Raw genomic sequence first — 12667 nt, forward strand, 5'->3', positions numbered from 1 at the left:
AGGTCCACCAGTGGGGCCAGGACATTAGAAGCCCTCCCACTGTTGGGCCCCCCAAGCACCAAGAAGACAGAGCATCACTTGCCCCAGAGCCCCTATCTATACCTTGATTTATGGAATGCACTCATGCGGAAGCACCATCTTTATGATACCAACACAATACGGCTAGCACTTTAATATTGCATTGCTTTTAATGAACTGTTTTTAGATGTTTTATGGTAACTTGATTGTTATTTATGTATTTGACATATAGTTACAACAGAAGTTTTTACAAGCATACAGAATATACCAAAAAAAATATTAATAACAACTGAAACCTATAGAACCTGGCCCTGGGTTTGCTACTGACAGCCTGTGTCCACCGATTATTTCTGAGAAAGATCGGCGAGCTGAGCATTTAGACGATTTATGGAATGCACTCATGCGGAAGCACCATCTTCATGATACCAACACAATACGGCTAGCACTTTAATATTGCATTGCTTTTAATGAACTGCTTTTAGATGTTTAGATGTTTTATGGTAACTTGATTGTTATTTATGTATTTACCCTATGAAAGTCGCCCTGAGCCTGCCTTGGCGGGGAGGGTATAAATCGGAATAAATAAATAAAATAAAAGATTTAAAATACAGTTTCCGTAACCTCAGTATCAGTGCACAAAATCTAGCTACTTGATAAGTTCTTGTCAGACAAAAGGCAGTCAAGCTTGGCTTTGTCTGTGCCACCAGGAATCTTATCCAGCAATGGAGTGATAATCTCCAAATGAGCCTCCTTGTAACACGGGCAACTAAAGAACATATGCTTGATGGACTCAACCTCCCTTAATGGGCACGTACATAACCTTTCTAGGTAGGGGATTTTCTTATACCTGCCTTTAAGCACTGCAGAGGGGAGTGCAGAACTCCTTGCCAAGGTGAAGGCCCTTCTAAAACTGTTTATTTCCAAAGAAGCCAGATAAGCTGCCAGCACGACAGCATATTTGACATTTGACAGTGCAATAAGGTTTGGTACACTAGAAATGTCGGTTTGGCATTCTGTATCTTCCGTTCACTGCTTAGTTAGCCTTTTTGCTTGTTCAATTCCGCAAGATTGTAGGTACTCCATTTTTTTTTTAATTTTAATTTATTACAACATACTACATCAAAGATACACATAACCAAGCAGAGTATAAATACCAAACAATAAACACTTTGCTTTAAAAAGTTGAAGTCTAAATCCAAAAGCACTTTTAAAAAAAGATCATTACTAAGTTTATACAAAATAAATATATATCAACTAAAAACTATTGTTATGAAGGTGCTCCATTTCTCAATGCTTCTTCTCCTAGAGGATCCCCCTTTTGTAATGCTGTCTTTTGTGTGTCTGTATTGTGTTACTCTTGAGCAGCTGAGAGCACAAGGACCTTGTGAGGATGTAAACAGAGTGCACTGGGGAGACCCAAACTCAAAAGTCCCTGTTCAGCTATGAGGAACTTCACTGGGTAGAGAGTGCTTCTTTAACTTTAAACTACCTACCCATCTCTTGGAGGCTGATGGTCACTGAAAATGGACCCTCGATGCCCTTACTACAGCTAAAAGACTTATAATACAGTGTTGGAAAGATAAAAGCTCATCTCTGGTAAACCAAAGGATTCAGTATGTTAGAACTCTATTAAAACGCATGGCATTTGCATGTGAACTATTTTGACATATTTGGAAACAAATTTCTACAAACAGTTTTCCAAATATCTACAAGTAAGTCCATACACAATCACATACAAATATTGATAAGGCTCTAAGGTCCTCAACTTATATGTAGATCTGCCGTCACTGTTGCAATATTTTTGCCTTTACGTATACCTTAAAAAAAAAAATCTTACTTAGCTGATGAGTTTTAAGTTTTATTTCCCCCTTTGTTCTTTCTTTCTTTTTCTTTTCTTTTTTTTTTTGGAAAAAGAAAAAAATGTATTTGTCAGAAGGAAAGTCCTGAAAAAGTCCAAGATAGCCCCCCTCCCCCCGAGTTTGCTTATCCAACATACTGCTGCAAGATTTTGGGGAAAGGCTTACAGCTGACTGGTAGAGCACATGGCTTCTATGCCTAAGGTCAAAACCTGGCATTTGCAGCAGAAGTGCCTAGAGGAGCCATACTGGGAAAGATCCCTCAACTGAGAGCCTGAAGGGCTTCTGCCAGTTAACAGGACACAATAATGGGTTAAAAATGGACAAATGGTTTCACGTGTCCCAAAGCACCTCCCTATATATTCTAATTATGGTGCTGAAGAAGACTCTTGAGAGTCCCCTGGACTGCAAGGAGATCAAATCAGTCAATCCTAAAAGAAACCAACCCTGACTGTTCCCTGGAAGGCCAGATAAGGAAACTGAAGCTCAAATACTTTGGCCACCAAATGAGAAGGGAGCACTCCCTGGAGAAGACCCTGATGCTGGGAAAGATTGAAGGTCAAAGAAGAAGAAGAAGAGAAGAGAGAAGAGAGTCCGCACACTTAACCACTACACCAAACTGGAACGGCAAAGGAAGAGATGGTTAGACAGTGTTATCAAGGCAATGAACGTGAAGTTGAGCAAGCTCCGGAAGACAGGAGGGCCTGGCATGATGTGGTCCATGGGGTCGCGAAGAGTCGGGCTCGACTGTGCGACTGAACAACATATATTCATAGCGAGGCTGCCCAAACACGAGCTTCCTACCGACGACTGCTACACCAGCTCGAGGGCTCCCGGATGGAGAGCCAGTTTGGTGTAGTGGTTAAGTGTGCGGACTCTAATCTGGGAGAACCAGGTTTGATTCCCCACTCCTCCACTTGCACATGCTGATGTCACCTTGGATCAGTCACAAGCTCTGGCACAGCTGTCCTTGAAAAAGAGCAGTTTGTGTCAGAGTTCTCTCAGCCCCACCCACCTCACAGGGTGTCTGTTGTGGGGAGGGGAAGGGAAGGGAGTTTGTAAGCCGCTCTGAGACTCCAAGTGAAGGGCGGGGTATAAATCCAAACCCTCCCCCTCCTCCTCCTCCTCCTTCTTCTTCTCCTCTCCTTCCTCAAAGCTTTGACAGCACAGCATGCCCCCTTACCTGTTTATCTGATTTCACCACCGCTTTGTCCACAACACAATGGAGCTGAGGAGGGTTGAGATTTTCAACAACTTTCCCGACATCACTGCGAAACGTATCGCTGGCCGGCAAGCAGCTAGGAGGGAGGGGAAGGAAAGAAGAAAACCACATCACGACGGCATGCGTAATAACCCCGAAACTATGGCTAAACACAGAGTTAGGTATGACCAGAGACTCTCCTTGTCTGCTTGAATGAACATACAATTTTAACTCTGTAAGAGCTTAGGATGGGTGAGGAAGACACACATGACCATATGCTCCAATTATAGTTTTAAAAGAAAGGTTGGAAACCAAAGGACTGTACTGTGCGCATGTGTCCATCTCATTCTGGGTCTTTCTCATTTCCTGCTGCCTTCAACTTTCCTCAGCATTACTGTCTTTTCCAGTTACTCTTTGTCTTCTCATCATGTGACTTGGAGCATGACAGCCTCAGTTTACTCATTTTTGCTTCTAGAGAGAGTTCAGGCTTGCATTGATCTAGAACCCACTGATTCGCCTTTCTGGCGGTCCACGGCATCCATAAAACTCTCCTCCAACACCACATTTCAAACAAATCAATTTTCCTCCTGTCAGCTTTCTTCATTGTCCACCTTTCACACTCATACATAATAACGGGGAATGTTATAATGTTATGGTATGAATTAACTTGATCTTGGTCGCCAACAACACATCCTTATGCTTAAGGGTCTTTTCTTGCTCCTTAACGGCCCTTCCCAGTCCCAATCTCCTTCCGATTTCTCGGTTGCAGTCTCCCTTTTAAGCAGATGATGGAGTCAAGGAAGAGAAAATCTTTTAACCATTTCGATTTCTTCATCGTCAGCCTTAACGTAGTGTGATTCTCCGGTAGTGTCAACAAAGTGTTTAAACATGGATAGGGGAGAAAGAAATAGAGTAATCTGGTCCAAGGAAGGATGAATAAATGCACTCCCAAGGCTCGGATTATGAGAGAAGAAGAACTGCACTTTTACCAGTCCCAGAGAGAGCATATCATTCTGCTTGATAAAGGCCTTTGCACAACAGACATTCTCTTTTTGAGAGTAGTGCGCACACGCTGAGTCTCTGTTCTCACTTGTGCACAGGATTGAGCTTGGTTTGTCTTGGGGGTGTCTCTGGCCTCTAACTTCATTCTCACATTTCTTTGTTAACTCTTCCATTTACGTGCTAATTTGCTGCCATCCGGCCACCTAATCTGATTTCAGCTCTGCATATGCATCTTGGCTCTGTGTGGTCCCTCCTAACGCTTGCCCCCCTCCCTCTTTTTTCCTGTAAGTAACCTTTGGGGAGATTTTATCCCATTTGTCTGAAGAAGTGTGCTTTGCACACAAAAGCTTACACTTTGAATAAAACTTTGTTGGTCTTAAAGGTGCCACTGGACTCAAACTTTGTCAAACAATCTCTTTAACCAAGATTAGACCCCCCCTCGTTAAAAAAATGTCACCACCTCTCTCTGTGTTATGTGCTTAACATATATCAAGCATTCCAAAGTTAACCCTCTTACTTTCCCCCTATTTTACATAATACCACATACCTGGCGGGCAGTTTATATATAAAACTCTGGCCATCTTCCGTCCATATGATCACTTTGTCTGCTGATACAAAATCACCTCCCGTCCAGGTCTGCCCATTCTCGCTGGGGACTGAGCATAACAGGGAATAATCTCCAGCATCAAACACCTAATGAAAAAAAGGTTTACAGCACAGAATCATTATGTCATAAAGCGGGTCAGTACCTGTATAGTGGAAAACAACACATCGCTTCTACAGAACATCTAGAGGAGGAGAAGAGATTGGATTTATACCTGGCCCTTCACTACCTGAAGGAGTCTGAGAGGTTTACAATCACCTTCCCCTTCCCCTTCCCACAATAGACATGAGGTAGGTGGGGCTGAGAGAGCTCCTTCGAGAACGGCTCATGAGAGAACAGCCTTGAAAGAACTTGTGACTGACCCAAGGTCATCCGGCAGCTGCATTTAGAGGAGTGGGAAATCAAACCCGGTTCTCTCAGATTAGAGTCTGCCCTCCTAACCACTACACCAAACTGGCTCTAAAAAAACCCAAAGAAGATAAGCTAGTTTTTGGGTTTTTTAAAAGTATATAAATAAAACCTTAAACTCCAAACTCCTTTGGTGATCCCTAAATTTATATTTCTGAATGTTAAAAAGCATTCTTTTGATGGTCTGAGGTTAACATTTAGAAAGCAAAGGACAGCATTTCAGTGATATTATATTACCACATTATTTAAACAAGTCCATATACTTAGACAAAAAACAATGCATGGGCAGCAATGCGAGTTCACGCACAACCAAAGAGATTACACATTCAATTAAATTAAGCCCTAATTGATTTATATAATCTGACTATCCTGAGCTTCTTTTGCAGACAAGCCTCACTGACAATTTGATTACAGCAGCTTCCCCCGCAAAGAAAAGCCTGCTTTTACTTAACTGGTTATCCTTACCCTCCAGTATTTGGAGCACACCACCAAAAGCGATCTTTGGGTAAACGCACAGAAAGAAATGCTTTGGCAGTTCTGGCAGTAAATGGGTTTCGACTCCTCCTCAAAAATGGGCTCCGTGTCCTAAAAAAAAAAGGCAGAGGCGGTTGCGTTATTGGTTCACTTCATGCAATATTATTGTCAGTGGCTGGGGAAGCACCAGCCATGAGCCGGGCAATGCTCAAGAGTCATAGGTACTGCATGATCACATTGCACAAGCACATGATGTGGCACTGGGCCTGGACTTCAGCAACAAGAAGCTTCCATCTGTACACAAGACACACACGAGTGTATGTGTTTAGCCCTTCTGGGCAAGTGATAATTTGAAAGTGCATGGGCAAACCTGCCAAATCTTACGCTCCAGAATGAGGTTAAGCAGGATTTCCAGCCTCAAGGCTTGGAGCCTCAGTTACTACATAGGATTTTCTTGCCCCTTCCTTGCAATCAATAGAAACAGAACAAAATATTTATTTATTTACTTCCATTTATGTTACACACACACACGCTCGCAAAGCTGGTTCAGGGCGGGTTCCAACCTACAATAATCTGCTGAGTGCAGATTTACATCATAAAAACAGAATAACAAAAATACATCCAATAAATACAATAAAATAAGTACAACACTAAATACTTTAAAATAAATTATACCTCAACAGACACATAAGAGCAACTCACTGAGGGGAGGGGAGGGGAGGGGGATTCAATTGGATACCCACTGCCTCAGGGCCGATAAAGCCCTTGTTGAGGCAAAAATACGACATACAGCATTTGCTTATGTGGAGAAACGCCATTTTAGGTATATGTTTAAGTTGGTGTGGGCCAGATAGGAGGGGACCATGAAACCTGAGGTAGGCCTTGGCCTAGTCTCCTCTTCATTCCCCCCCCCCCTGTCTCCAACCAGCAGTCAGAGGGCAGCTCCCTAGAGAGGACAGGAAGTCCATCAAGGCTGTGAGGAGATCTGCCCCAGAATGCTGCAGGAGGGAGAGCCACTTCCTGGGCGGGAAGGGCTGTTTGATATAGTGGAGCTTTGGGGCGGGAAGCCAGTCTGTGGGAAGTCTGGAGCCAGTGAGGCTGTCGGCTGGAGACTGCAAGAGGCAGAGGCCATGTTGGGAGTCCTCTAATGAAAACAAGTCATGTGCCTGCCCTGCAGACCATCTAGACAGGGTATGTGTAGTGAAGGGAGAGATGGAGCGATTTATTATCCACCTTTATTTTAATTCTTCAGTTCACTGTTAATATGCCTGTATATAGTTTTCCAGCCTCAAGGCTTGGAGCCTCAGTTACTACACAGGATTTTCTTGCAATCGACAGGAACAGAACAAAATATTTATTTATTTACTTCCATTTATGTTACACACACACACGCTCGCAAAGCTGGTTCAGGGCGGGTTCCAACCGACAATAATCTGCTGAGTGCAGATTTACATCATAAAAACAGAATAACAAAAATACATCCAATAAATACAATAAAATAAGTACAACACTAAATACTTTAAAATAAGTTATACCTCAACAGTCACATAAGAGCAACTCATTGAGGGGAGGGGAGGGGGATTGAATTGGATACCCACTGCCTCAGGGTCGATAAAGCCCTGGCCCTTGTTGAGGCAATAACACGACATACAGCATTTGCTTACGTTAAACTCACCCAATCACAACCCTCCCCTCATAAGGCTCCCCACGCCTGTACCGCGTCCAGACAGCACTGAATCAAAGCTGGACGCACATTGCTTACAACCCCCTCAATCAATGCTCCCTCTAAGCTGTGGAGTCCTGTGAGCAAAAATTCCACTTTGTGAGCTACCGGCATTAAAGTTGTGAGCGAGCGATTTGGCTGCTGCATAAATTAGTTTGCTCTGGAGCCATCCTTCCTGAGCTAAGACAAAAATGCATGAGCCGGAGGCTAAAAAACTATGAGCAAGCTCACACTAACTCAGCTTAGAGGGAACACTGCACTCAATGCTTCCAATCACCCCCCAAAGCTAAAGAGAAGCAGGAAGATATTGGTTGGGAGGGGTGTTCATGTGCATGCGCACATGGGGCTCTCAATCTTAAATGGCTAAACACTCTCATTGTTCTTTAGTAGCTGATTGCTAAACTCCCAAATGCGAAACAATCACAGGTGTGCCGCGGTTGTGCTGGCAAGAGCAAGAAGCCTGGCTATTCCCCATTCTGAAAAGGACGTACAAAGAGAGGAACAGCTCTCTGCGGCAGATCAATCCCTTAAGTTTTAAGCTAAAAACATTAATGAGCAGAAACATTGGGGTCATCCCCCCGACCCCTGCCAATACCATGGGTTGGCTCCAAAGCACCACAGGTGGAGTGAAGCTGGTACTGTCATGCCTTCTGTCTCTTGCTACAACGCACTGACACACACACCCCAATATTCTGATCCTGAGTGATCAACAGACCCTCACCAACAATGTGGAGGGCAAACGGGGGGGGGGAGAGAAAACTCAAGAGGTGATATGATAACCATCTTCAAGTACTTGAAGGGCTGTCATATAGATGAGGGTACTGTCATGCCTTCCCTTGACTCAGCCCCAGAGCCAGCTCCTGACAGCCTAAGAGGGGAGGATTCAGTGCCTTTAAGAGCTGAAGAAGCATCAGGATCTGCACCTACTGTAAGTACTGAGGAGGATACACAGCAATCTGAGTCCCTCGGGGCTAGATGGCCATCTGACAGCAATGTGGATTCTATGAATGTGGCACTGGGCCTGGACTTGCAAATCACGAGAAGGGAGGGCAGGAAGGGTTGTCTCAGTGCTTAGTTCTTGTGGCCCTTTCTTTCATCGCCACTTTGGGGTCAAGCAGCAATTCTTCTCCAGGCCAGTTTGACCAGAGATCCTGGAGGATTTTTGCCATCTTCTTGGGCATGGAGGGGGGTCACTGTGGGGCATGTGGGGGGAGGTATTTGTGAATTTCCTCCATTGTGCAGGGGGTTGGATTAGATTATCCTTGAAGTCCCTTCCATGATTCTATGATATATAGTGGGAGAAGGAAACTGCTACAAATTGCAACCCCCTCTACTGCTAAAGAGGAGCACCATTCTAGAACCTCTGCATCCAACACCATATAGTTGTTTCTCAAACAGCAAAGAACTTAGTGAGAGTCCTTAAATCTATCATTTCTTAAATGAGAGTCCTTAAATCTATCATTTCTTAAATGAAGATCTATCTAGTTTTGTACAGTGAAAGCTTTTGTTAACTGGACAGCTCAGTTAGCTAGCATGCCAGGGAAACAGACCCCAACTCAACAGTCACTCAACCAGGACATACCCAAAAGCCAATGCTCACAGGGATATGCTGGAAGAGAGTATGAGTCCCAGCCATGGCTACCACCCACTCAAGACTGTTGCCCTCTTGCCACTAGGTAAAAATATGGTTAACCAGAAACTCTACCCCCCAAATCCTCAGGGGTGCTGGTTAACAAAGCTTTTGCTGAATCATCTTAGTGACTCAGGCAAGGGTGGACACGCTGAGAAACTGTCACAACGTCTTATGGTAATGGGATTATACATATCTTGCCATACCATAACAGACCTGTATTTATCTATGGGTCGTCTGTATGAAATAGCTGTAGTGTTGGCCAAGCAAGCCCGATCTCTTCAATCTTGGAAGCTAAAGCAGAGCCAGCCCTGGCTAGTATTTGGATGGGAGACCTCCAAGGAATACCAGGGTCGTGATGCAGAGGCAAAAACAAGGGCAAGCCACTTCTGAACGCCCCTTGCCTTCAAGCCCCACTAGGAGTCGCCAGAAGCCAGCTTGATTTGATGGCAAAAAATAAAAATAAATAGCTGTAATGTCTATCATTCAGGTGGACCACTGGTCTGATCCGACAGGCTCTACTTATGGGTTCACTGTTATGTTCTTAATTATAAAGCAGAATACAACCAATGTACACCAAGCAGTTTTGCAAAACTTGTGAGATGATCAAACTTCTTTTCTGAAGCCAAAAAACCCTCCAACTTTCAATGAGAAAGAGGTCAAATAAATAAGGAGCAATACACAAGAAATATGTGACTTAATGAACACCATTAAAAGCATGCATTACGATTAGTTACAATGAAATTCAGATGCACTGAGACATCTCGGGATTTATCACAATGAACAAAAGGTGCAAAGCTATAGCCTTCCCTCTCAACTCCTGCTGTGAATGTGGACTTGAAGGTAATCCCGCCTTTCAATGCAGAATATTTCCAAGACAACTAAGGATTAAAACTGCACAAATAAATCACCACCCATAAATTCAATAAATGACAATAAAAGGGACAGTAGCAGAATAAAAACAACCATCAAAAGGTTGAGAGAATAGGATTGTCCTATCCTGTCACCTGAAGATCAGTAAGGCAGGCCTTTTTGCTTCTGTCCCTCCCTTTTGCTAAACGTGCACGACATACCTCGTTTTCAAGGCCTGTTACCAATCTTGCTTACTTAGCATTTCAACTGCCTGGAAAGGGAATGCTGGGCTTTCTACACATGAATCCAAGTAACCTGAGGCACAGCAAACATGCTACAGGGGGGAAGGCCCTTAGTCTAGCTGGATTGGGAGATCAGCAGATTTTAAACATCTCCTTTTTGTTGGCTGCTCTAGGCAAGGATTTCATACCTGAGCAGAAATAATTATGAAAGCAAGCAATATAGTGCAAGAGGAAGAAGAGATTGGATTTATACCCTGCCCTTCACTACCCAAAGGAGTCTCAGAGCGGCTTACAAACTCCTTTCCCTTCCCCTCCCCACAACAGACACCCTGTGAGGAAGGTGGGGCTGAGAGAGCTCTGGCAGAAACTGCTCTTTTTTCAAGAACAGCTCATTATCAGAACTATGGCTTGCCCAAGGTCATTCAGACAGGTGCAAGTGGAGGAGTGGGAAATCAAACCCGGTTCTCCCAGATTAGAGTCCGCGCACTTAACCATGACACCAAACAGATGAAAATAAGACCGATGAGCAAAGAGCCAAAGCTATGTCCATTCTTGGTTAAGAGACGGGATGGGAAGGGACAAAAAGTATCAATGACTATGAAGCTACATTCTCCCCCGCCTTTACCTGCATGTGACTCACTTCCGAAGTTACTATCCATACTTTAAGAATGCCGGTCACCGACACTGCAACAACGGTGTCCTCTAGGGAAAAGAAAAGAAAAAGAAATGAAGACTACTCACAAGAAGAAGAACTGTCATAATTTTCCCCCCATCAAAGCAAAGATAAACATGTTAAATTCTCATGTTTTTAAAAACTCAGTGGAGATGCACTCTACGCATTATCTTCATTAAGTATACCGTATTCACGTAGAGGCAGTCAATGGCAAACCACCTCTGCTCATCCTCTTGCCTTCGAAACCACAGGGGGGGTCACCATAGGACAGTGGCAGCTTAATGGCACTCCCCACCACCCTTCACAGCCTGAGAAGCTCTGGACAGGATATGCAGGATTCTCTCTACCTCTCACCAAATACGCCAGGTGGGTTAGGGCTGCAGGGAAAGCCTCCGGGCCAACTAGTGAATTCCTTACACGAGCAAGGACTGGCGCTTGGATTTGTTATATGCAAACCCAAAGTTTCAGCCACTACACGTAGCCTTTGGATGGCTTCCGCGTACAATTATACTAACAAGAGCTAATCCGCTCCCGTGAGCCAGACCGATGCAGTCTGAGGTAAGAGAGCCCGCCATAGATCCTCAGCCAATCCATGCGGAAGGGGATGAGGCTCAGTGGGAGAGCTTGGCATGTGGAAGGTCCCAGGCTGAGTCACTGGCATCTCCAGTTAAAAGGACCAGGCAGAAGGTGATGTGAAAAGGCCTCTTCCTGTTGCCCTGGAGAGCTGCTGCCGGTCTGAAGTAGACAGCATTTATTGATTTGATTTGATTTAGATCCCCACCTTCCCCTGCAAGTGGGCTCAGCACAGGAGATCATGATTCTATGGTTCTATGGTTCTATTCTTTCGGGTATGCTGTAGGGCTGTCTTTCAGCTATGCTCCTGCAGAGTGCAGGGGGTTGGACTAGATGACCTGCAAGGTCCCTTCCAACTCTAACATTCTATGATTCAGGTCACACGTGTCAGTAAATACATAGAATACATCCAATTGAAACATTAAAAAAAAATAACTCAAATTAACAACTACCAAAACATTTACTGACCAGATTCAAGATGGCAGCTATTCCGGGACTTTGGGCACCTCCTGAGGAAGCTAGTTAGATGATTTGATTTATTACATTTCTACCCTGCCCTCCCAGACAAGGCCAGCTCAAGGTGGCCATACATCATGACCTGTTGCCTGGGAACGTCTTGTTGATCTCGTAAACAGGGTTGGTCAGGATGGGCACTATAAGCACTGCAGCAGTACAGACTATGCGGGCACTGAGAGCAAGGGAGGCCGAGATGGATTGGACATCCGCCACCTCATCCAAAGGCCTGCCGGAACAACTCTGTTTTACCTGCAGAACTCTAGTAAGTCCCGCAGGGCCCTGATCTCCAGTGGGAGTGTGTTCCACCAGGCCGGGACCAGGGCAGAAAAAGCCCTGGCTCTTATCGAGACTAAACGGATGTCTTTCAGGCCAGGGACTACCAGAAGGCGTTGTTCGGCTGAGCGTAAAGCTCTTTGGGGCACATACAGGGAGAGTCGGTCCTGTAGGCATGTTGGTCCCTCACCACGTAGGGCTGTAAAGGTCATTACCAATGCTCCCTCTAAGCTGTGGAGTCTTCTGAGCAAAAATTCTACTTTGTGAGCTACTGGCATTAGAGCTGTGAGCGAGTGATCTGGCTACTGCATAAATCAGTTTGCTGTGGAGCCATCCTTCCTGAGCTAAGACAAAAAGGTGTGAGCCGGAGGCTAAAAAACTGTGAGCTACCTCACACCAACTCAGCTTAGAGGGAACACTGGTCATTACCATAACCATGAACTGGATCCGGTACTCAATTGGCAGCCAGTGCAATTGGCGCAACAGCAACCATGATGGACCAAGGATCTGATTCAGTATAAGGGAGCTTCCTGGGTCAATTTGCACATGGCAGATGAGTACAGGAAAGCGAGGGGACAGCATGAATTGTCCTGTCCACATAAGCCCAGTTATAAAATTCCTA

General features: G+C 44.6%; 1 protein-coding gene across 1 annotated transcript in view; it reads right to left on the bottom strand.

Annotated features, from left to right (window-relative positions):
* Positions 1 to 12667, bottom strand: part of WDR7 (WD repeat domain 7) — a gene marked incomplete at its 5' end in the record, with an annotated part of 300870 nt that overhangs the window by 286434 nt on the left and 1769 nt on the right. Inside the window, 4 exons of the mRNA XM_015405476.1 lie at positions 3058 to 3172; positions 4625 to 4770; positions 5555 to 5674; positions 10636 to 10710. Coding sequence (XP_015260962.1) covers positions 3058 to 3172; positions 4625 to 4770; positions 5555 to 5674; positions 10636 to 10710 — 456 coding nt within the window. The remainder of the gene's footprint in view (positions 1 to 3057; positions 3173 to 4624; positions 4771 to 5554; positions 5675 to 10635; positions 10711 to 12667) is intronic.

Source organism: Gekko japonicus, unplaced genomic scaffold (genome assembly GCF_001447785.1).
Source record: "Gekko japonicus isolate JY-2015 unplaced genomic scaffold, Gekko_japonicus_V1.1 scaffold2013, whole genome shotgun sequence".
NCBI lineage: Eukaryota > Metazoa > Chordata > Lepidosauria > Squamata > Gekkonidae > Gekko > Gekko japonicus.